The 26,240-nt window shown below is 39.8% G+C and overlaps 3 protein-coding genes across 4 annotated transcripts in view; all 3 read right to left on the reverse strand.

The window, feature by feature from the left end:
• Positions 1–861: 861 nt before the first annotated feature.
• On the reverse strand, positions 862–18,409 carry scube2 (signal peptide, CUB domain, EGF-like 2). Its single transcript, XM_084540838.1, has 23 exons — positions 18,173–18,409; positions 17,616–17,732; positions 16,874–16,999; positions 16,458–16,592; positions 15,588–15,713; positions 15,356–15,472; positions 14,162–14,251; positions 13,400–13,516; positions 13,176–13,298; positions 12,691–12,807; positions 12,404–12,526; positions 11,956–12,072; positions 11,009–11,098; positions 10,751–10,873; positions 10,002–10,169; positions 9,477–9,680; positions 5,395–5,565; positions 4,296–4,463; positions 3,772–3,933; positions 3,453–3,650; positions 2,929–3,081; positions 2,741–2,820; positions 862–1,831 (listed from the first exon to the last, which is right to left on the reverse strand). The coding sequence occupies exons 1-23, from the start codon at positions 18,258–18,260 to the stop codon at positions 1,685–1,687; spliced, it is 3,060 nt and encodes a 1,019-aa protein (XP_084396964.1). The 5' UTR covers positions 18,261–18,409; the 3' UTR covers positions 862–1,684.
• A 610-nt stretch (positions 18,410–19,019) lies between these two features.
• On the reverse strand, positions 19,020–24,112 carry sinhcafl (SIN3-HDAC complex associated factor, like). The gene is made up of 6 exons (XM_084540810.1): positions 23,969–24,112; positions 22,726–22,892; positions 22,516–22,615; positions 22,318–22,432; positions 21,483–21,633; positions 19,020–21,393 (listed from the first exon to the last, which is right to left on the reverse strand). Exons 2-6 carry the CDS (start codon positions 22,851–22,853, stop codon positions 21,210–21,212), a joined length of 678 nt encoding a protein of 225 aa, XP_084396936.1. The 5' UTR covers positions 22,854–22,892; positions 23,969–24,112; the 3' UTR covers positions 19,020–21,209.
• A 527-nt stretch (positions 24,113–24,639) lies between these two features.
• Positions 24,640–26,240, reverse strand: part of dennd5a (DENN/MADD domain containing 5A) — a 32,757-nt gene continuing 31,156 nt past the window's right edge. For both annotated transcript variants that reach the window (XM_084541555.1, XM_084541554.1), the window contains one exon: positions 24,640–26,078. In XM_084541555.1, the coding sequence (XP_084397681.1) occupies positions 25,895–26,078 (184 nt within the window). In that variant the 3' untranslated portion in view covers positions 24,640–25,894. The remainder of the gene's footprint in view (positions 26,079–26,240) is intronic.

The raw sequence follows: 26,240 nt of genomic DNA on the forward strand, positions 1-26,240 counted from the left end.
GCAGGTTATGTGTGTTAGGTCAAGTACATAAACGAGGTACTGGCGGGCGGTGAATGTCTGATAATGTTACTTGTTAACGAATTAGCTCGTTTTTGCTCATGTATTTAAATATGTTTCGCGTCGAAAAACTATATGAATAAATTACCTTCAATTAATTTACTTAAACTCCGAAAAATACTTCAAGTAGCGCGAACTGTGTTGGCCTGGTGTATGAATCGAACGCATCCTTTGGTTCGACATGACTGTAAACAGTCGGGGTGCCAAAGCTCTGGTCCGGGCAACACGAAGAGACCGTACACTTAATACAAGAGCGAAACGCTTTAATATACACTTTAATATTGTATTTAACGATATGAAAAACAGATATAAGTGCATGTATATTTATATATGTGATATAAACACGTATGTTTAAATGTTAAATTAATCAAAGGACAAACCCAAATGTAACTTTACCTGTACATCTAAAATTAACAGCTCATGGCCATAGTGTTAGCCAGGCAACATCACTGTATCTTTTCATATCTAAACAGAGATTGGAGCACAGAGTTTATGTCTTACTGGTGTGTTTAGAGCATCCACGGTGTATATAAGTGGGTAAAGGGAATCAAAAGTCCAAGTAAGTTTCCTATCTTTATTTACAGCATATTAGATGTACAAAACCATAAAAATATACATACATGTATCATCTAAAGAGGTGAATATGTCAATTGTATTTTACAGGAATTTTAATTTATTTTTATGTATTCTGACTCCACATCGTTCGGTTGCGCTTAGTGTCTGCAGAGTGATCAGTCATCTTTGGTTGCTAGTCCACAATACTGGTGTCATTTTCCTGAAGCAGTTGATGTCTAATGCATAAAACCAATGTCAGTTTCTTTTTAATAGTTTCTTGTATAAGAATAGCAGTACTCATCCAGACACCCTCAATGATCAGAACTCTCTCAAAACATATGCAGTAACTACAATACATTTGGGTTTCACCTAAAACTTTTTACATCATATACAAAACATTCATCAGAATAATTGCTTTTGTGGAGGGACTACTTCTTTAGCAGTGCTAATGTTCCCAAGAAAACATTTGTGCTATATTTGTTTTTGACATTTTGCAGTATTCTGTCAATAATTCATCTCTATCTGTGAAAGTAGCCTATGTTAAAACTAGATACACACTCTATATACAGTATCACTGACATTCAGTATATATCTGTTTAGCTACTATTTGTTTTTCATCACAATGCTATTAGCAAGAGTCCCATGATGACAACATATCATGTATTTAGCAGTATTTAAACATACAGACATGCACTTTGGATTTAAATCCTGACTTTACAATCTAAAAGAAGGTATAAAGTCATTACAATTCTTCTGTTGCTAAAAATATATTTCCAGACAAAGTGAAGAGATTCCTTTCTGAGACAGCCCATTTAGGTTTACACTCTGTACCACTACAGCGCTCTGTCATAAAGCTCCAGTTATAAGTCCACTTGTTTCAGTTGTCAACTTTCCCCTCAGGATCAGTTTCATCAAGCATGTGGTCCACTCCGGTAAAGCTCTGAGTGGAAACAGGTAACTACAGAATACTCTAAAAGAAGGCCAGTGGATAAAACAGACAGATTAGATACTGTGGCCAGTATCTAATCTAAGCTTGAAATTGAAAACATAGAAACCCTGCAGTAACAGGCATTTAAGGACGAAGAAATCTCAGGACTTTGGAACGCAGGAAGCGGATGAAGGATTTCGGGAACATTTCTCTTGACTCTTGAGCTGTGTAGTTAAAGAAGTTCTGAGGGTGAGCCAGCACGTCAAACAACGCCTTCATGAGCTTCTTGTCCTGATTGGAAAATATATTGTGTTAGTGGAAAGCACAGTTTAATGCAGAATGTGACAAACACAGTCATTGTTGAGCAGCAGTTTGTATTCCTGCATGTCTCCAAAAGAGGGCGCTACATGCCAACTGGATCCAAAAAGGATAAAGCAGAATAGGAAATTACTGATCTAAAATCATAACAAGACATTACAAGTCTCTTTTTTTGCCTTCATTTTGTGTATTGCATTCATTTTTTCTTAACACACAGGAGTTGGTTGTATATCATTTTAAAAATAGCATGTCTTATTCTTACTGAAACATATTTCCTATGTAATAGAATAATACAAGACTACACCGAACAGGTAGTCACATTTATTTACCAAAAAATACTTGAAATTGTGAAGAACCCCTCTTTATGCTTCTGCATTCAACATCCAGTGGAATGGTAGGAAAACAATTACAAAGAAATGACCCACACCAAACCCTACCATCAATAGAGAATTGGTGTAATATCATTAATGAAATCTTTGTAAAGGAAAGAATCACATTCTCCACGGGCCTTTAGAAAAGGGATGTGGACAATGTATGTTTCATGTAATAATAGACCAGGAGAAGATAGCACCAATATTCTACTTAATATCAGTTTTATGTGAATACTTTTTAACTGAACCATGTCTGGCCAACTTTAGAGGTCCTCAGGTTAAAATACTTTGTGTTTGTTTTCCTGCTGCTGTTAGGCTGCACAACGAGCACTCCTAATATGTGCAATATTATTACACCTTATGGTGTAATAACACCAGTCTGCGCAATATGTCTATCATCTATTCTATCTCTGTCATTTCTGCATGCAATTTCCCCATTGTGGGACAAATAAAGGTTTTTCTTATTCTTATTCTTAAACATTTGTATACAATGGCTATAAAATGCAGATACCTTCAGAATTTCCTGGTGATTCTCTGATGCATACAATCTTCCATCTCTGACTATGTCTTCTATCAATTCTTGGTAGTCCTCTGAAACAAATAAAGTTGGTGATAAATGAAACCAAATTTGTGACTGACAAAAAGAGATAGGAGTAATGTCAAATTTAGAAGACAAAAGTTCATATGTCTTCTTCTTACCGTCATAAGTCACATATGGGACCTGGAAGCCTTTGCCGCTGTTTCCTTCGTTGGACCTGAACTGTATCCACAGCCTCTTGGAGCGGGAAGTGAAAGCGATAGGGCGTTCGTATGTCTGACATGTCTCGTATGTTGTCACAGAGTTGGCTAGAGCTGCAAAGTAATTATGTAAGCACACAGGATGGTATCTATAATTAGCTTACAGCATCAATGGAAGACATCTGTTGTAATCCTTGGAAGATGAACAAGATATCGACACTTTTGTATAATCTCCTTCAAGTGGATAATATTTTTAGACCATGTTGGTCACTCTGTTGTAAAATTACATTAATACTACTTTACACACAGAGACTATAAACACGCTTGTTCATATCACTTCTGAAGATTACACTTACTTTTAAAAAGGATAAACTTCATCATAATCTTAACTCTAACTACTAATCCTATTGCTACATAAACATAAAGCATAACCTCTTGGTGATTTTGTATTTGTTAGTTAATACACACACACAGTTAAAACTCACAGCTTTTTCTCATTACTAAGTAGTCCCCACACTCATCCTCAATTGGCAGAAAGATTTCTGGGACAACAATAAGGATCCTGCGTTTGGGCGGTGGGTTGATGATCCATGTGCACTCAACATTGGCTGGATAGTTGCCCGGGTAGTTGGGAGATTCGATGTAGCCAGTAAAATCTCCCAGCTCTCCCCCACACTGTCGGTCTAGAAAGTAACACAGGTGTGTCAAATATGTGTTTTTTTATTATTATTATTATTCTTGGTTTATCAAGCTGAATTGTCATAATTTTTTGTCACTGTCATTATTGCGTGCAGACAAACGTACTTTTGCACTGCATGATGTTAGTCGAGCCATCAAAGTCAGTGGTGGTGTTTCCGGGGCAAGTGACACAGTAGTTCTGGCCAAACTCCCCTTGAAAAGTGCCCATGGGACAGCGAATACAGCGGTGTGTGCTGGTGTTGTAGTAATGCCCTGGAGAGCACTGGACTGTAGTGAGAGAGGACTGTTAGCTGATATAATGCTACCAATATCCACAGTAGGGTTAAAGATTTCAGTCATTTTGTCAGTGAAAAGTTTTAGAAAATTGTTTGCCATGTTGTGCTAAAAAAAACACTTATATAATACATAAAAATACAATCTTATCAAAGTAAAGTGGTTTTCCCCTGAAGTAAAACCATACAATAGCTGCAGAGGGCAGCAGAGTTCTTGTCAACACCTTAAAGGAGTCTGTGCAACATGTTCTTCATAAACATCCCGGGCTCTAAATAATTATCTGCGCCGTCAATTTGTGCTAGCAATAATTTAACAAGGTTATTAGGTTTTTGTTCTGCAACAGATGACTTTCACACCTTTGGTCTCACACTCCTGAAAGGTGACGGCTCCACTGCGTTTGGTGACCAGGTTCCCTCCACAAGGGAAGCAGGAAGTGCGGCCCACCTCTGGCTGGTACATTCCCAGTGGACAGGACAGGCAGGGGGTGAAGCCATCTTGGGAGTACTGACCAGGGGAACATTGACCTGAATACACACACGTCAAGTTAGACTGTGAGCTGTTGGAAAAAGCAGAGGCATAATTTTCCTCCACTCGCTTAAAACACTGTTAGAGACACACCACTTGGCTTAGTTCATTTCAAGCTTTTACTTTTATTGTTTCATATGAAATATAATAGGTGCCAAATGTTAGTGGAATTATGCCATGTTTTATCTCTACCGCTCACAGAGTGTGACTGCTGGGTGACTAATACAAACTGGATGCCAGGGGGGATCTGCTGATAGCTCCGCTTGTTTAGTCTGTCAGGGGAGATGGGATCAGGGATTCAGCCACAAAGTGACTCTGATAACGGCACAGGGTGGAGAGCAAAACATGGTGGCTCCTTCAGCTTTTGTTCGGGGCTGAGTTCACCTTTTGAATTCAAATGCATCTTTCACATCTGAGCTCAAGCTTCTTTGGGTTTACACAAAGCAGAACATCTGCCACGGAGCGATATGTATCAAGGCACCATTGCTTCCTGTGTGGTTCATATGCACAGTGTCTATTATTATTTTTAAGTTTCATTCAAAGATGTATTGTGCTAGTTCATGAGATAAAAGGAAATATATCCATAATCATTCCAAGAAGAACTCATGCTTGATGTGTGTTTGCTGCAGCGGTTGTATTTACTTCTTTTCACTTGAAAACTCAACAAAAATATGGAATGTGTCCAGAGTTGCATTCAACTGTATGCATAGGGCTTTGTGCTGTCCATATTACAACCACGTCTTGATTCAAATATTTATAGATTCAGCCAAGTCCTTTGAAATGCCTGTCTTAATTATAAATCCTTTAGATAAAGACCGGCCAGTTTATTTAGATAATAAAAATCTAAATGTTATGACAATCTTGTTTATGTGTTCTTAATTTATTTAATTTTTTTGGATACACTATGATGATAGCCTCGGTTTGTCTCACCTCCACACTCTGACATGTTTCGAGCTCCAACAACTTTGGAGACTTCTCTTCCTTCTGGTCCAGGGCAAACTTCACAAGACATCTGTCCCTCCTCATCCTGATACGTTCCAGCTGGACACAGCACACACCGGCCTTGATCGCCGTCGTAGAACGTCCCAACACTGCAGCTCACTAACAAAGGAGTGGAGGATGACACCCATATAGATTAAAAGTTATTCTAGTGATTATTTGTAGTAAGACACTGACGGCGCTTGAAGAAAAGCTGATTTTTAGCCCACAATGTTTGTTGTATCTAGTCGACAGTCCTGCCTTCAAAATAATACCATGTTTTCTTGAACACGTGTTATTTTCTCCATAACAATACTGTGATATGAAGATGAAACCAATTTAGTTGTTCAAGAGGACCAAAATCAAAGGTTTTCCTCTTGAATTAAAAACAAACACTTAAGCTAAGATACCCAAAACAGACTAATATGTCTGAACTTGTAATCCACATCAATATGGCAGATGGAACAGTGTCAAGTAGCGCTCGTGCCCAAAAACCAAAGAAAGACAATGAGACAGGCAGACATGAATCAACAAATACAGCAGTTTGCCCTGTGGCTGCACATAATGACACAGTCCTAACCACGGCGTGGGTATACACAATAAATACAGCAGCTAAACTGAATGACGAGACCATTGAAGTAAAGCGACCCAGGCTTCAGCTGCCTCTCAAGAGTAATCAAACAGGGCCATGTGCACACTTGAAATGCATAAACACAGTGAAGAGCAGTGAATTAACTACTCAACATTTTTAACACATCACAGACATTTGTTGATCCTCAGTCTATCAATCTGTTGACAGATTTTTGCTTACATGGTAATGAACACTAAAAGTGCCACTGAGCTTGTTATTGTACAGCTGAGCGGCACACTGTGCTTGATGGTTTGGTAAAGCTTTGAACTCTCCATTAAATATATAACATCTGCTATACTGTATACTATATAACAAGTCATTCTTGTTAATATAAAAAAACACATGAAACTAATGATAGAACAAACTTTTACCTCATTTATTTTTTAATATGTACTACTTTTTATACTTTGACAGCAACCTTGAATACAGCTGTAGTTACAGCTTAATGCTTAATTGTGATAAATATGTATATTCAAATCAAACTAACTTGGAAAGGATAAGTTAAAAAACATATATATTTACTACAAGCAAATTGTTGCTAAAATTACTATAGCAACAGCCTTAATTAAACTGCCACCACAAAAGAGCTGCCCTCTACACACAAGTATAAAGCAAAGTAAAATATTAGTTCATTCATCCATTCACTCATTAGTACATTCAAACCACTCCCACACATAACTTTTTAAGCAAATGCATGCTTTGTGAGCAAAAAAACAACATTAAGCTCTTAAAATGCTTCAACAAACCAACTTAAACCAAATCACAGAGACAAAGGAGCACCAGCCTTCTCCCTTACTGCCTTTGTGCCCTACATCTGACATGTCCTAATACTTGATCCAACATGGCTGTAAGTCGGGGAGGAAATTTTAAAACCAACATAAGCACCCTCACTGCTTTTAAAAGCAGACGCACACAGGCAAATCAAAGGAAGTATTTCCCTTTTATCTCACAAAAGCTCAAAGTCTAGATTAAAGGGACCAAAACACCGTTTTGCTTTGGTTTCTTCTCATTCAGAGTGATGCCTGTAATTAATTTGGGAATTACTGTGTCTGTAGTCTCGAACACGACTTGAAAACTGAAGCTGATCTCACACAAGAATAAATCAATGAAATCCCTGGTTTTACTCTTTAGTGCAAAATGTGCCTCAGTTGAAGCCTTTAAGCTGCCCGCAAGCAAAGAGCCGCTATCTTTAAAAGATCGACACACAAAGGCTTTAACATAGATCCATTATATGTGTCTCAGCAAATTGTTAGATTTTCCGCCAAAGAAAGAAAATGTAATTCTCTCAAGAGCAGTTCATTTTTTGAAGCCTATTGTTTATTCTGAAAGACCATGAGGAGCCATCATTGTATTGTCCCCTAACAGCTTTTATTTGACAGAGGGAAGCAGTGAGGGAAGAGAGAGAGTGAGAGTGAAAGAGAAAAAAACCTTGAAGCCTTTCAAATGCAAAGGACGGTTCTATAGAGTCCTCGAATTGATGGCCCCAAAGAGGTTTAAAAGACCTTTCACCTCTATTCAAGTCCCCAGTTTTTGCCTACTTGATGACATAGGAAAACACTACGGTATCACAGTGGTAAGGAGCTGAACCCAATAAAAGGGGTCAGGTTTCTGAATCCCCCCATTCTGCTTGGCCCAATCGCTGCTCGCGCCCATCAAGCAGGGGCCCAAACAGCTGATGCTAATTGATTCCCATGGTGTGGCTGAAGTCAATTCTCTTTAGCAGTTTAGTGGCTGGGGGTCATGCAAAGTGGCCCCAGCTGGGGGGCAGGGGGGGACACAGCACTCAAACTGCCAGCTTGAATCAACAGCACTTCCTAAACATCTTCAATGTTAAAACAAATACGCAAACAAGTCGATTACGATTTCAAATAGACGTGAAATCGTGGACGTGCACCATTCACAGCATCTCGGGACCCTCTTGATTGACATGTTCCACGTATTTGTGCACACAATACATTGCAATGTCCAGAAATCTTCTAATTTCCCAAACCTACAGTTCAAACAAATAAAAAAATCAAGATAAAAGACTTAATTCAAAAATGCCACAAGAGTTATTTAGGCAGAAACCACGTCTTGGGTTATAAACTACACTTCAAGCAGTAACCCAAACAAACCACAGAATCAGAGGGACAACGTTTTAGGCAGTGCACAGTATTTTCCCCAAATTCACAGAAGGCTGAGTTGTCGTTTTTTTAAAAGGAGTGAGAACGAGCCCCAAATGGGCTTTTCAATGGAGTGGGCAAACTGAAAAGGACTAAACTGCACTCCGAGCTAAGCCAGAGCGGGAGGTGGGGGAGGAGGGGAAAAATATAGCTCCTTTAAAGAGCTGGAGGTTAAGAAGAATGCCTTTCAGACCCCCCCATCCTCTCCCAAATTACATGTCTACACCCCTGCCATGGCCAATAGACTGCTTAATGTTGACCTGAAAGCATAGCGGGGGAGTTAAGGAATCAAGACACTTAAGACCTGTGTTACTGAAAGATGGAAATAAAGAACAAGAGCAGTTTGGGTTTAAATCATGTCAGCTCGGATTTAAAGCAGAAACAGCCTAAATGTTTATGAAAACTCCAAAAACTGTGGTCTAACAAGGAGATGAACGGAAAGTAAAATAGATATTTTTCTTCAATAAGCTACAGGATAGCTCTAGGTCCAAGGTAAACAGCAAAGATGATGAGTAACACTTTTATCATGGCTTCGGATGCAGATCCAACATATTTGGTATTAAAAAAAGCCACACTGTCTGAATAAATATTTAGACGAAAGGCACCAGTTCCCTCTCTCTGATATTAAGACGCTAATGCAGCAGGCAGCAAACTTAGGGCGAGGCCTGAAAGTAGGGGCGCACAGTCGCAACAGCCAGAGAAAACACAAACCAGCTTTCCACTCCCTAACACTGACAGCGTGCGGTCTCTTATAATGAACATTTTCTCCATCACAGGTTGTATATAAATCTCCACTGTGAGGCAACAGCTACCAGGAGAACTGCCATTGCTGTGCTCTTATCCCACAGAGATGCTGGAAGATCTCATACCTTGCAGGGCCAACAACAGTCCCTCTGTTCTTCCACACAAACTCGCTCTCTCCACCAGCTAGCTCATTACAGCATGTCTGCAAACCAAATATGGCACTCATCTGGCCAACACCTGCTCCGAATTCAATCATTAAACCAACTTGTCTAAATATATCTTACTGGCATGGGGTATTTCAATTACTTAAAGACATGGCTATGAGTCTACAGTGTGTGTGTGGCATACTCACAGCCATTGCTTGAAAACAAAGCGGTTGGAAAGATGAAAAGCAGGAATATTTCCAGTAGACGTTACGCCTGGCTGGACGGTGCACACCCTGACCTTTAACATAGTTTTGGTCGTGAATGATAAGTACACATATTAACCCTACTTACCACATTTCCTGCCCACCGGCACCTGTCCTGCCACACAGTGTCCTGGCAGTTCTGAAGGCTGGCCCACACCCTTGGATAGCTCGTAGTCAGCCCCGGCAAAGTGGAGGTGGAACTGCTCCCGGTTGATGGACTTCCTCAGGGTCCGGATGGTCTTCCTGAGCCTCTTCTCTGAACGTCGACGCACGCAGTTCAGGTCACAACTCTCTGCTGAGAGAAGCACTTGATACCACAGCTGTTTCCAGAGCAAATCGTGCGCACATATAGTCATTCCATGGCTCGATTCCCGCATGCTCACCTCACAAGAAAATAAAACCCCCCTTGGAGAGCATTCACGTAGAAATCACAGAAGTAAAACAAATACACCTCGCCCAAAAACCTAGAGCCCACCACCACCAGAGCCAAGTCAAAACAGGAGATACTTTAACAGTGTGGTTTGTTTAGTGACAGACAGACAGCAGCGAAAGACAGATAAAAGAGAGTAAAAAGCGAAGGTCACAGGCAGGCAGGAAGCGCAGAGAGACCAACCTGTTACCTCCTCTAGGTTCACATCCAGCTCAAACTCAGCTGTGATCGAGGAGCTGTCCTCTTCGGCAGCTTTCCTGCCGTGGCGGCTGCGTGTTCGTTGTCCGGACGAGGAGCAGCGCAGGCTCACATAACTGAACTGGACATTTTCAGTGAAGAGAAACCTGCTACCTGTGCAAGACAAAATCACAGCCCTTATTATGTGAAGTAAATAACATGATAACAGATGCCATTGCATACACTGTCTAATTTTTGTCATGTAAACTGGAATGCTGAAAAAGACAGGATGTCACTGAAATAATGTCCTTTATGTCACAAAACAAATATGTTCCCTTTCAGTAACTGCGAAGGACGTAAAGACCACGATGAACTCCTTTGGAGAGGCAAAATAATCCTACAATCAGACAACCGTTTGATTGATGGCTAGGTCAGACTCAACTGAAAGGCATGCTATGGCTAATTACATCCTCCGCTGTCACTGCCAGACAAAGTGCTGCGCTGAGACATTCAAGACGCTCAAAACCACATCACTTTCAACACAAATTTCTTTCACATTTGCCCTTGGTTTTGGTTTTCTTTGAAGAGGCTTTCAGGTCTGCTTTATCTTTGTTAGATGCTGGCAGTTCTCGGTAAACCCAAAATGTTTTTTAACCAGTAACACGAAGGAGCTGTAATTTTAATCCTTGTTTATGTGTAATCTAAGTCGTGTGTTTTGAGGCATTGTTCAGCTTCCTGTGTGGCAACCTCTGTACCTGAGTGCGCTGAGTTTAAGCTCTCCCTGAGTTTCTCCTGACTTCTTTTTAAGTTGCATTTGCCAGTGCCAGACTTAAAAGTAGCTGTGGTCTTAATGCGTGGAACAACGGGCATTTCTGGACCTGCAGGAGAGAAGAACAGAAAATCACGTCATTTTGATCTATATCAACTGAGAACAAGGAAAGCGTAAGTCATTCCTGAGTTACTGTTTTTGTGTGGAAGATCGCAAAGATAGATCTGTGAAGTTTTGTACTCGCCTAAGCAATACAAGCCAGAGTTGTTCTTTTGTGCATCAGCCAAGCAGGGCAGAGGCATTCCACAGGTCACCGTGTAGGAATCCTCCGTCCCTGAAAACACACAAGAGGCCATGACACACAGACCAATGCTGACTAAAGTTAGGGCCACAAAAGCCAAGCAAGAGAGCAAACAGGAAGCATGTAGGAACATGAAGAGTCACTCTGTCAACTGATGTCAACTGTTGTTCACACAACCAGAACGGCTTGACTCACTGATTATTTACATTTCCACCCTTCACCTCACTGTCCATCTTAGAAATGACTGGTATTGACCATATAAAATACGACAGCTCCATTGTTTGATATGCTTTGTCAAAGCTCCAATAAAGTTGGTTCATTTATTCCATTACAACATGTGAAACAAAGAATGTCAATATATACAGATTTAAAATCTGAGTCACTTCTATCAGGTGGAAAATTACCACCAGTGACAGCCTTTCAGCATCCTCCTCCTCACTTTATACTGGCTATTGACTCTTTTGAAATGTGAGGGTACACTTCAAATTTGGAGTTGAAAAGAGAATATGTGAACTAAACTATGATCTTCATGTTACATTTTAAGGAACACAGGAGCAACTGAAAATGCATTTTGATGAGACATTTGAAAAGACACAAAGGTGAGCCGCTAAGAGTTGAAGAGTTAGTCTACATCTCGAGTGTTCTGCACCTGAACATCTAAAACATACTACAAAAAAGTGAGATCACAGTGATGATGATCTGTTTTACGAGAGCAGGAAAGTGCACAGGAATAAAATAAAATTGACGGTGACTGCCATGTTATTTATGTAATGTAGTCTAGCTTTAAGTTTAGCTTTAGGCCATGAGACGAAAACAGTCAAAAACAAGAGCAGTCGGCGCAGATGCACAAGTAAATCATGCTCTACAGATATCTGGCTCAACCAACTCACCACTGCTGATATGAACTTGGGACTGGCAGGTCAGAAAGCAGCGGTCCCCTCCCTCCTGCTTGCTACAGTTCAATGTAGGTTTAGAGGGGGGTTTTGCAGGTGGTAAACCCTCAGCCTCTAGATAAAAACCACAACAAAACTCAAAGGTGAAAAAGAACATGTTTGACCGTAACAAGGAGGAAGGCGCACATGAAGATGAGGCACCAAAAATCCAAAATCCTGACAGTATCAAAAGCAACGTCGCATTTTGGATGTTTTACTCAAGCACAAGAAAATCAGATGACAGAGGATTAAAGAGAAATAAAGAGAACAATTCAAAGTATCTCCTGTTTTTGATCCCCAACTTTAAGTCTAAAATGTGGGATGTCATTTTCACATTTTCAACAGAGAGACGGGACGGGAACGCTTCACAGTTGTGCCTCGCATACAAGACAAGGCACCGACTTACCAATACAGTCCTTTTTGTTCCAGTGTAGCTTATAGCCAGGACGGCAAAAACATTCAAATCCACCCATGGTGTTCTCGCAGCCCTGCTCACAGCCGCCATTATTCACACTGCACTCGTTTATATCTGCGATGAAAAGAGAAAATCATTATTATAATTACAAATTGCAACACATCAGTGGGCAAGATTTGTATGTTTGGCATTGGTATTTAGAAGACCACATCTTAAGATTGGGCCCTTGTGTTGCTCAAGTTGCTATGTGAAAGCCACTCCACCCAACTTAGTCTCACCTCCGCAGTGGGCCAGTCCGTACATGGTATAGCCTTTGTTGCACAGACACTGAAAACCACCGGGGGAGTTCACGCACGTGTGATCACATGTACGCTCAAAAAAACACTCATCTATATCTGTAATCAAAATCAGGTAGATGACATAATAGCAGAGCAGTCAGTTGCAATCCTAATCAACAGGAATTTCCCACCCAAAAAACACACATTTTCCTACTCAGTGAAATGTGTCTGTGCTACATCAGGTAAAATGCCAGCTTTTGATAGTAATTACAGGTAAAAAAAGAAAGCAGTGGTTCATTGAGATAACTTAAATTTATCTGTATTTATTACAGGTTAAGCCTTTATACTTGAAAAAAGCATAAGAAGTGATTATAGAGTTGCAACACCTTGTAACATCTTCCTCTTCTTTCATTCATGCAGATAAAATATTTGTTCTAATCACTGCCGGTTGAGTGTGAAGAAAACAGCTCAGGAGACAATTCTACCTTGACAAGAACGTTCATCCGACAGCAACTTAAAGCCTTTTCTGCAGTTGCACTCAAAGCTGCCTATGGTGTTCCTGCAAGAATGGTCGCATCCGCCGTTGTGAAGCTCACACTCGTCTATATCTGTGGGAAAACAGGTCATATTCTGACAACACTTCCTACAAAAATCTAACATCTAATCTATCTGTCGGCCTTTGTTTGTCTTGGTGAACTAGAAGTCTGACCTTTGCATGTTTTTCCGTCCGGCTGCAGAGTGAAGCCAACGGGGCAGCTGCAGCGCACGCCTGTGGATGTGTCTTTGCAGGTGCAGTCACAGCCCCCATTGTTCACTGCACAGGTTTCTGAAATTTACAACACACCACGTCACTGTATGTCAATGACAGATGAATTCAAAAAATGTGGACACCATGTAATATCATAAATATACAATTTGTGTTAAAACATGTTTAAAGATCTATAAATGCCGAGGGAAGCAGACAAATTAGGCTCTAATGCCTGATTTGTGTGGTGCACAGTTGCACAACTGGATGAAGAATCGGTACACTGGTTAGGTACATGTGGATGCATAGGGTTACACTGACAGCATGCTCTATGTATAACACACGACAAGAATCCAGAGCTCATGTGTGAGCCACGTACCTGATAAAATGCCAAAGATTCAATGCCTTACATATACAGAGTGACACAGAATCACATAACTGATAAATACTAACTACACAAGAAAAGATTCACATGCTGCCCTTCCCAAATGGAAGGAAAATGTGAAATGTACCACACTGTCACAAATGCATATATTTCAGTGGAGAAACTGGGGGCGAGAAAGTGAGTGTGCAGTCATTTCACAGTTTGCTTAAAAGACTGAGGAATTTATCAGCGTACTAGACATTACTCCTCTCTCCTAGAGAGTGGTTCCTGGCAGCTCAACACACCGGCAGATCTCAGGACCCATATTCAAGCTGTTAGTGTGTGAGGAGTGTCACTGTTACCCATTAGGAGTCTTCTCTTGACCCGTTTGTCCACCTCCGCAAAGGACGTGGAGTTGTGGTCTGCAGACTCTGTGGTGGCTTCATCTCGCTCTATGACACACAAAACACAAGTAAATAAGCACACAGACAATGTTTGTTCCACCTTTCAGAAACCAAATGCACTTTTACTCTCGAGATACTGAGCTTGTAGTGGCTTGGAGTGTGTCAGATAACACACCGCATCAGTTAGGTGGATCTGGAAACAACATTGCAGTTATACACCTGGACCTCACACACACTGCGGCTGGAGGGAGAGATATTACCCCACTATCTGACAGCTGATCCTTATCCGTCACAACCATTGTGTGGAAAAATGCACACTGCCTAACAGGAGAACTGATAGAGTGGGATGCTTCCAATTACTGTGTTTTCATCCATTCATCAAGATACTAAAGAAACAAAGTCCAACATACTGTAAGCTGCTACAGGAATGTGCAATCCTCGGGCCAAGATCTTGTTTTGTTATATTGTGAAATTAATTCATGTAGGAATGAATTCAGTAAAACAGTAGTTCATGATGTTCTTATTGCCCAATGAATGAAAGGAAAAATGACAGACACACAGGAAATCTACTAAAAACAGCCTTTTTCTTATTTTCTTAGCCATTTATTGATTTAATTCATATTCCGCCCATTCAGAAAGCGTAATGTACACTATTTGCTTCTTTCCGCCGCTGCTAAACGTGCACACACACTAGCTAACCCCAACTGCTAAAAAATAAGTCTTTGCTAAAGCTCTTCATGGCAGTGTACAACTACATCTCAAAATATTGTTCAGTTGTCATTACTGAGGAAGAGTCAGCTAGTGAGATGTTCTAACATCTAGTGTTAAAGTCTACTTTTGTCAAGGTCAACACTGAACTTTCCCGCTCATCTAAGACTCACAAAAACTTCACAGGTTTTGTGAATCATTTGTGTTTCTCCAAAATTTAGACCAACTTGGTTTGGTATCATTGGAAGCGTTTGGATTTCCTTGTGTGTGAGTTTGAACACTGTTTGGCAACAAAGCTGGAGTCTGAAATGACTGAACTTTCTTGAACACCACTTGGACACATGTTATCAAAATCGAAGTGAGAATATGAAAGATGATGGAAAATGACTGCAGTGTTATGTTTTTACCTTCCCCGAGTTATCAGTCTACAAACGGCGTGCTTACCTACACAAGACCTCTTGTCTGGTTGCAGAGTGTATCTGACGTGACACCTGCATATGGGGCCGTTCTCTGTGTCCTCGCAGGTGTGCTGGCAGCCTCCATTGCCATGGTTACAAGTTACTGCAGGGTAAACAATGTGCAGCCATGAGGCAAATAATCAGTTCAACACATGAAGCCAAAAGTGCGGCTCAGTAGGTGTATTGTGTGAGGTTAGCTTCATGCCGTTTGCACGTACAGATGCAGCCTCTCTGGTTCCTGGCCAGCTCAAACCCTGGGCGACACTCACAGGCCACACCTCCTTTGGGTGTCTCCTTGCAGATGTGGGCGCAGCCGTGCTCCTTATTCATACAGTTGAGGCCCTCTGGGATAGAAAGAGGGAGAGAGGTACACAATGAAACTCTCCTACAGTGACTGACCGGCTACACACAAAGGCACACACACTGAGAGATTAGTTTGGCATCCTCAAAGACACTGATTGTTCTCACGCCTTACACAATCCAAAAACATCCAATATTCTATGATCACAGCTGAAGTTGGTCAAACTTTCATTCCCTGAAAAAAAAAGCTCCTCAAACTCTTCTAGGACTTACAACTACTTCATAATGCTTTGAGCTGAAAACTGAGATGAGATGTAGGACCATTTATATAGATGGGTCACAGCTGAGTGGATAGTTCCAAGGGGATTTAAAAGGGTTGTCAAGAACCGATGGACTGGAAAGTACTTGCATTTAAGTTGACTTCAGTCAAGAAGACAAAACAAAGGCGCTTCAGACTAATCTGTGACACAGACCACATAGACCAGAGTGTTGCAGTTATTAACTTATTTTGTTCTCAGGGACACAGAGACTCTTTTCCCACAGCATGTTGCTGCTGCAGATAAAAGCTTTGTGACGGGAGCCAGCTTGAAGCTGTCACCCTTTATTGTGCCATCAACCTCTGATTTGTATGTGACTAGGGGAGAATTTGCTACATCACTTTTTCATGGATTCATACAATTAGGACATACAAGCATACAAAAACATACAGATAACACAGACTCAAATTCTCATTCTTAACTGAAATAGGCCCTTTTTATATACACTATATATCTATATTATACACTCACCCACAGAACGGTGGATACATGTGTGCTGGTTGTCACTGAGGAAGAAGCCTTCTTTGCAGCGGCACTCGTAACTGCCCATGGTGTTGACACAAGTGTGTTGGCACCCGCCATTGTTGAACTTGCATTCATCAACGTCTACGGGACGGTGGATTCATCGCATTAACAAACAGAAGGATGGAAATGTATTTGTCGCAGTCATGAATGGGCTTTTAACTTATTCAAAAACAGATGAGGCTGTTTTGTCCACTGTTCCAAACACTGAAGATGTAATTAATGTCTTTTAAAGTCTGAATGAGGTTGACAAAACTTTACCTTCGGCCCACACAAACATGTACTTTGCACTAACAGAGTTGATGATTCAAAATCTCTGTCTACAACTGAAGGCAATTCAGTATGTGGTTTAAAGCTGGTCTTACCTAGACAGTTATGTCCGTCGTGTGCCAAATTGAATCCATCATAACAAGTGCAGCGATAATTGCCGGGTATATTGTTGCACTCATGTACACAACCACCATTGTACTCCAAGTCGCATTCATCAATATCTAAGAAGTAAACAACACACAAGAATGTTCACCTACGTAGTCTTTGAAAAGTATGAAGTGATTGCAAAACGAAGATATGTAACATATACGCTTGCTTGCTAAATCTTAGCTTAATAACTGTTATAATGTGAAATTTATGCTGAAACTGCGTCTGAAAGGTGATAATTCAACTGTAGGATCATTTTGGAGGATGTAGTTTGTGGTACTGCCTAGCACTAAAAATGGTGAATAAATGGTGTCAAAATAATAGAAACAACACAATACAATTCAATAGTTCTACACAAACCACAGCCTCCAAAATAAAAACACAGTTTAATCAACAATACTCTCAGTTATCATATACAAATGCTGAATACCATAACCTTCATGGACTGTTAAATTTCAATGAATTCGTGTTCACTAGTAAAACCGGGAAAAGAATAAATACATAGAGATATTAAAAACTTCAAGCCCACATTCAGAAGTAATTGCTCTGTACATTAAAGAATATTATGATAGAATAACATGTACTAGATTAACATGAATCTGAATGTGTGGCTAAGGATCCAGACTTTATGATTTGACCTGATATCCCTATGGTATTGGCTAACAGCTCAACAAAAAGGAGACACATTACCTTCACAGTGTTTTCCATCTCCTTTAAAGCCTGCTTTACACGTGCACTTGTACGAGACTTGGGTAGTCTGACAAATGGCATCAATGTGACAGCCATCACTTCCCTCTGCGCACGGATCTGCTGAAATCCATATGATCATAACTCATTTTTACCAAAACACACTGGAAAAGTCAAACTGTGTGTCATGTGCTTTACATGCCCTTTTAAGCTGACTTTTTATGTGAGGATATACTGGAAAGAAAACCACAAACACTAAAATGTAAACGTCCCTGGCGATAGTAATAGCAGGCAATTAGAAAAAAAAGGTCCCAAAGAACACTAACCTAAAAGTTAATAATTTACAAACAAAATCAGTCTTCCAAACTTGTGTGTACACGGAAGGCACAAACTGCCAAGGCAACAGTCTTTCTTTTTATACAGCTACAAACTAAAGGAAAGTGTAAAAGTCAGCGCTGGGGAAACAACAAGAGCGCACTCCTGAAAGCGTGCGTAAAGTAGCACTCTCCACGACTGGAAAACACAACACACACATGCTCGCACACTCACTACAGTCCCACCTCGAATCTCTGGAAGCGCTGCGCTTTGGCGACTATTTAACAAGAGCAAAAACAAACAGAAGTCCCTTGCAGCCCAAATAGCTCCCATGGTGATATGATCCAAGTTTAGAGGTCTTCTCAAAAGGACGCGTACGCACTGAAGTCGTGACCGAGCGTCCGCCTCATTTTCATTCTAGCCTGTCAATCTGCTTCACAAGGGGCTTTTGAAAAGAGAAAGGAGTGTGTGACTCTGCGTGTGTGTGTGTGTGTGTGTGTGAAAGGCAGCGAGAATGAGGGTGTGCGTGCGCGTACACGTGGGGGTGAAAACGCTTTTGAAGAAGGGCTGCGTCAAGACAATCAGAAAGACTATGAAAAGCCGGAAGTGTCGAGAGTATGCGCAAAACATTAACAGCAACTTTTCGCCGAAGAGGCCTTTATTTTGAAAACAATGTCCGGAAGTTCTGTGGTAAACGTGAAATTAGGGGGTCTCGGCTTTGTAAAACAAAGCTTTTCAATTTCGACTGTGACACAGTTCTGTGATTAGCAGAGAAAATGCACATATACAGCAGCGCAGGAGCAGCATCCTATTCAACGACAGCTGGTTAGCTCACTTAGTTTCCTTTAAGCTAACTGGCTAGTCTGGCGAGAGCGCCGTTAGTTAGGTTGCTAGGCAACACACAATTTCCCAGGTCTAAGTTTCAACTAACCTGTGTAACGTTAGGGTCACATCGTTAATGCACAAAGAAGGCCCCTCTTCTCCTTTCTTCGGTGTGTACATCGAAATATTTATTTCAAATTACTTCAAACATTACGACGTCACATTGTGTAAGTTAAACATACCCGGAGTTAAAGTGGGAATGCCTATGGAGTCCTTTTCACAGTCGGATGTGTCCGTAAGTCTTCAGAGAGGCTCACTTCATTCAGATTTACCCCAGAATTCAAATGTTCATTCATTTAAATGTTTGTAACCAACACTTGTAGAACCAAGCTTAATAGAGGCGGCCAGAAAAAAAAATACAAAACTCTTCCACATGTTCTATCTAGGCTATGTAACCGCGTCGCTGTAGCTCTTTTCCACCACCTACTGGTTGAAATAAATATCACAGGCACTATTTTATCTTAGGTTTCATTTTTTTTTTGTTCTTTATTATACAGATCTACTTTGTGTTACAGTATACAAAAAAAGGCATAAAAAATCAATACATTGCATGTTCAAAGGAAGTGCACAAAATTAAAAAACAGACTTTCTGAAAGGTTCTACACCAGTTATCTCAAAATTTCAGTTAAAAAATGTTTTGTAATAAATAAATATAAATTACAAGAATCATAATGGAAAGATCATGTTCATTAAGGCACATTTCACATCCCAAAATGTACCTCGCAAAATAATATGGCAACTCCCTAAGGACAAACAAAAATGAGCTTATTTTCCAGCTTAAAAGGAAGCAGCTTTTCTCCTTTTAGTAAGAATCAAATGCCTTCAGCATTTAACTACCCTGCCGCAGAAAGTTTATATATTAAGCAACTTTACAGAGAATTGCCTGTCAACTCAGTTTTAGATTGGTTACAAAAATGTATAAAATAGAAAAGCAACCGTTGTCACTGCAGTATTAATTTGATACAGTATGCACCGTGGCAAAAAGTGTGCAATCTGAGCATTATTTGAATATGACATACATGACACAATGACTTATTATGGAAATGTAACATTATTGCTGAAATAATGGATGCTTTTTACAAGCCAATTTGGTTGAATAAGGATCCATCACTTTACCACTAGAATAGCAAAAGTGACAGACAGACCCAGAGCACTGATCACATTCAAAATGTCTGCATAGTTTGAACTTTGACAGTTGCAGCAATGACAATTACAAACACATTTCTCTGGCTAAAAATTATTAGTAACTTTAAAGCAAAACATATGTGTTTTCTGTATGACAATGGGACTCAAAAAGAAACAATATTTCAACTTGCACTTTCTACTAGTCCCTGCAGTTTACACATTTCTGCACAGGCATATGCAATGCATACCATTAGAGAAATGTGTCTGACAAAATGAGATGTGAAAATGTGATAAAACTGGCCCAGTGCACATGTTTTCAGCACCTTCTAGACCCAGACATTTTTTTTTTTTTTAAACAGATGTAGTGGTTTCCCATTCCCGTAATTTAAAAAGGCTTGCGTGTATCAAGAGCCAAAAATGCTGTATTTACAAAATCCATTTTTTAAAAAACATTTGCTTGAATACATGTGTTGTCATTTCATTGGAGTCTGTACAAAAGAAATAAATAAATTACTTTTGTCATTCCAAAAGGCAGAGGGGTATACTGCATGCATGGTCTAACCTAATCTGAGTCAATGTGCGCACACTTCTGAACAAATTAAAAAGGAGTGTTTCAAACGTGTGGCATGCTTAAGCTGTGTACATGTTTGAGAGAATGCATCTATATACACACGTTAAAAGATAATTAAATTCATAGAGGACAATTGTACTATCAATCCCTGGTGTCACCACAAACCATTTGTGCACTAAAAATCAAAACAGACTCACTTATTTGTATGTATGGAGCAAACACATAGGACAAAACATTGCAGCAACATGTTGAAGTGCCACTCCAACACAGAAAAAAGCTGGCATTAGGAAATAGCTGGTGTCTTTCATATGCACAATTACATTTTGACAAATAAGGAAAAAACATAAAACAGTCCTGATATGTATGAAAAAGTGACAAGAATATTTACAAAAAGCTGATGACTTAGTACAAAATAATCAAAACAATTCAGAATCACAAATGGAGCTTTGTCAAAATTTGTCTCCTCATCCTATAAATAATACTAATGCCCATGTTTTTTTTTCTTTTTGCTTTGTATAAAAAAAAGAAAATCAACTCTATACAAAAGTTAAAAAAATACCCATATAAAAAGGAACATAACGTAGCAAAGAAACATCTAACTAACTGATCTAATAGGTGGGAGAGTGGAAATGAGAAGTCTGCCACTGGAGACAAATCCAGGAGGATGCCATGGATAACCCTACAGCGAGAGTCAACGAAAGCATTCACCAGGTTTCTTTTATGTCTTCTGGGAGCTGTGGAGGGAGCGTGTCCGGCAAGTGCGTGGCCACTTGTGTGGACGTCAGTGTCTTCTGTTTTTTGGAACTGCAGCAGGGTTTGAAAAGTCGGGGATCAATGATCACCTCTCCAAACCGACCCTTGTACACAATCCCGCAACACACCTTTTGCCTAGAAAGAAAAAGAATCCACAGTTATTCATCATATTGAAAAGATATTGTTTAATAAGTTCTGTCATGAAGTTAAACACTGTAGCTTGCCTTCTCCAGTAGGAACGGTCCAAGAAAGAGAAGATGGAGGGAGTTGAGCGTCTTTGTTTGGACTCGATGTCTGAACCATCATCTGACTGGTTGCTGTAACTGGGAGACTGGGCAGGAGATACACTGGAGGTTGTGCTGTGGGCGTCAGAGTCTGCTCAGGGGAAGAAAAAAAAAAAAAAAAAAAAAAGTTAAACACCAGCATGACACAGCTGAATCACTTTTTAATGCAAACTCATAATGGAAAAAAAAATAGCATTAAGTCAAAGAACATCATTGCTGTTCACTATCAATTAAAAAGAACAAATGAAACTGCACAAATCAGCCATTTCATTTGTTAGACAATTTACAGGAAATCAACCAGTAGCTATTTGAATTATTGGTTAATCATTACAATTTATGGTTATAAGTGCAATATAAGATTTTTATACTCTTCATTATGTTACAGTAAATGTGTTTTGGTTTTAGAAATATTAATCTGCTTTGCCCAGCCAAGAGCCCAAAACCCAAACATAAACCAAATATGAAAAGCTCAGTGTTGACTATACGTTTCAGCCCTAATGCGAACCTTATCCTACTGCAGTTACGGTGTGTGTCCTAGCACAATGGGCCACAAGATGCTGCTAAACAGTCATTTTTATATCAGACAGTAAGTTAAGGCTGAGAAGGAAAATCAAACCAAAAACTGGCAGAGTGCAACTGCGCGTGTCTGTGTAAGCGCAGTATTAAAACTCAGAGCATCCTCCACACTTTCCCACAAAGTCAACAGAAAATAATTAATTTTATTCTAGGTACAAATGTGTTTATAACAAAAAGGAAATATTTCTAAACAACTTACTTTGCCTTTTTAACTTGTGCAGCTTCTTTAGCTTGCTTTTCTTTTTCCCGTCACTGTTCTTGATCTTCTTAGGTTTTGTCATCTTTAAGCCTGGACCAGCTCTGGCATCAACCACCTGAGTCAAGTCGCATAGAACATGTCAGAATGCACATCTAAAGCTTTGGTGCACAGACAAATATGGAAGTAGACACCACTTACGTGGTTCCAGTTCTTCTTGGAGCCATTGGGCAGCTTCTTCCACCTCTTCACCAGTAACACACAAGCATTACAAATGTCTCCAACACGTTCCTCTGAGAGCCTTAACAAATGAATTGAAAAGTGTGGATATAATCTCATTCATACACTATAGTAACAATACACAAAGTAACATGATACAATTGCACAGTATTAATGAATGGGAGCTTTTACCCAAAACACAGCCTGAAGGTCTCTTCATATCGACTGCTGTCTGTGAAGCGTGAGCTGGAGGACTTGGTCTTGCAGATGCAACAGCCGTCGTTACTCCGGTAGATCTTTGACTTGTGAAATCCAAACATAGTCTCTGTGTTTGGTCAGTGTTATGGCAAAAAAAACCCCTGAAAAATGTAAAAACACACGGTCGGTAATTGCCCCTGTCCCCCGCAATAACAGTCCATGGATGTGTGCAGACAGTTGAGCTTTCTACTGTTGAAAGGGGGCGGTCCCTACACGCACACACATACACATACAAACCAAACCGTTTAAATCCACAATTATATATCACTACCTACTACTCTTAGGTAACGTGCATTAAACTATGTGAAAACATCTACTAAGCCTAAGAAATGTGGGTAAAGCCAGAAGTATCTTAAGGAATAAAAAAAAAATAAAAAAAAATATCGGAAACAAAACATCACAAAACAGACATTACACAAATATTATAACCGGGTGTGTCTGGTAGTGCTGACAAATAAACAAAACTTAAGCAACTATCAAGTTAAGTCCTGGATCGGCATCTTAAAGTTTCAAACACTCCGTACGGTTAAGCGTGGGAACAATCACAGTTACACCCACAACAGAAGTACCGTTTTACTATCAGCAATTGGTGTCAATGTTATTTTTTTATAACTCCGGTGCATATAGGGGACATTTTGTATCTTCACAAACACAAGTACCGTGAAAATATATGTTATTAGACCATGTCTAGCCGGGGATTTGCTCGCGGGGAAGATCCGAAACAAAAAGCGGGCAGCAGGGCTTTCTGAAGTCAAGAAACAAAAAGCTACCCGGCTATTCGTTGAATTACTCGTGTCTAAGTAACATATGCGTATCGTCTTGGAACAATTAATGCATGCTGTTAAATTTTTAAGTAAAGACAATAAGTTGCGATAGCCAGAGCCTTCCCTTTAAATTCAAACTTTTGCCCGCTAGAGCGCCAAATATGGCTTATTGTTGTTAGCTGTTAGCATGCTAGCTAGCCGACTCCGCTACCATTACCACGCCACGCTCTCGTTCACTTCCACGTTATCCCATTGTCGGTTAAGTCTTTGTACGTTAAGCTCGCAACAACTGGAAACACACACGTCAGGTTACAGCTATGCAGCATTACGACCAGTCTCATCGCACATGACAAAACAGTGAAATATCATAAGTGTAGTTTGCGTAAAAGATAAATAAATAACAGTGCACTTACTGAACAAAAACTTTGAATCTTCGCCGTGTTCTCTTCACCTACTGCGCATGCTCTTACTACTACTGCATACAGCTGGCCATTAGAATATCATTAACATGGAAAGCCGGAATGAAAGGGCTGTACGTACAATGACCATATAAGGAGTGCAGCCGTTGGGTTTGAACCTGGATTCAACCAATCGCCGCAATCCTCACATACTGTTTACAAGGCATGAATGATGGGAGGCGTAGTGAACGAGCGGGAGACCGCTGTGCCGTCAACTGTTAACGGCTTACTTGTAAACTCAAAATCCCATAAAGCACCTGGGCAACGGCTTTAAAGAAAACAGCCATTTGACATGGCGCGAAAGAGTTTGTTTACATTTCCTCGGCCGAGAAAACGTATTCAGCGGAGAATATAAATATACAAAGTATATTTTATTACTATTTATTTTCATAAACAATGTATCTGTATCATAATTTAAGTAATCAATTTTTCTAGACGTAAGATACTATTATAAAAATCGTTATTTCCCAAAGCCAATATTTGCATACCAACATTTTGCCCAGAAACCATGTACTTACTATCAGTGAAACTAATAAAACCATAAATATTTACATTTAAGAAGTGAAAACTGTCAGGAGATAATATAAACAATAAAAAAAAAAGAGTTACACACAATTAAATCCACTTGAACGCATAACAGATGCTTTATTCTTAATATATTTTTACACTGTACACCGTTGCTCACTTAGTAAACACTACATTACACAGCTATGTCAGTAAATGTACAACCTTGTTGGAAAACAAAAATATATATCTCCCAAGATGCTCATGTGTGGGTTGTACACAGATGAGTACAACACAGTCATTCCAGACATTGTTGGCACAGAAAAGAAGTCCATCACATATCAAATCTTTTGTCCTGCACAGTAAAGTCCGACCTATTTGACAGAGGAGGACTCGGTAATATCTCAAGACACCCCGATGTGGAGTTTGTGGAGAGCTGAATTTTTTCTTGTGGATATTGCATAGCAAGAAACCATGATGATAAAATCAGGAGGGGAGAGAAAGCAGCCACTTTTTCTCCTTACATGGGAAGCAGGGGGTCAACCTTCATCACAAGGAGTCTACTCATTTAATCACATTGTTTTTGTTCAGAGACGTAGTGTAAGGGTTGGGATGATGGTAGGGGAAAGAGCTAGTCAGAGGTATTTACATGAAGGCTGTCGTCGTGATCCACTTTGCGCAAAGCATCTTGTGACCTGTGTCTGAAACACAAAACGTGGGGTATTTTCCTTTATCCAACTTATTATCATGCAATCAGGATCATTTTCTCCACTGAAGGGATTCCATTTAAAAGATTTGCATACTTTTGTCAGGAAAGGCCCAAATGTAACAACCGTCTTTATTCCTATGTGAGTGAATCATCATCTACTTTACAAACCTCCCTGTCATACACATACTTATAAAGCATACTTCTACATCATTTGCTTTAAGCTCTGCGTTATGACATTGTAATCGGAGTTGACAACAGAGCAAGCAACGTGACTGATTTAACAAAATAATACTGTTATTCTCTGAAAATATATTAACAGTTTTGATCCTCACTCTTCCTTAAATATAGCCATTGTCAGCAGTTCACAATAACAATGAAAATATTTAGCTTTCAGTAAAACATTATAGCACAAGTAGGTCATTGTCAATAATGTGAAAATCATGGTTTATAATAGAAAACATATTTTTAACATCTAATGGAAACACCATTGAGGATAAAAATAACAACATATCTTGAAAGGCTCATTGCACTTAATATATGGCAAATGTAACAGTAGCTTTAATATAAGCCAGAAAAGTGTCCTTTGTTCAAGTCTGTTCCTGCATATAAAAGGTTATTCTTTTTAGTCGTCCCTGGTGATCGTCCTGGTGAAACTGATGGGAAATCGGTTAAATACCAACACCTTTGACAAGTGAAGCCTCCAGGGTGATGTTGAACTCCTGCAGAGTCTGCAGTACTCTGATCAGGGAGTTAACCAACGAACGGTCCTTAATCAGTGCGGCATCCTCGTACATCTGAGCAGTGATTGGGCAATCAGCGAGCAGAGCGATCCAGTGATGCAGCAAATGGTCCCTAATAGAGGAGGACACAGACATATGTGGAGTCAACAGATCACTTCCCAATAGTAACTCAAAAGTGTGAAAAAGCAAACCACATTACACTATTATTATTTTTATTATAGATAATATGTCCTGTTTTGTCTGTACAACATAATAGTAAAATCCTAAGGTGATG

Source organism: Chelon labrosus, assembly GCF_963514085.1.
Source record: "Chelon labrosus genome assembly, chromosome: 3".
Lineage (NCBI taxonomy): Eukaryota > Metazoa > Chordata > Actinopteri > Mugiliformes > Mugilidae > Chelon > Chelon labrosus.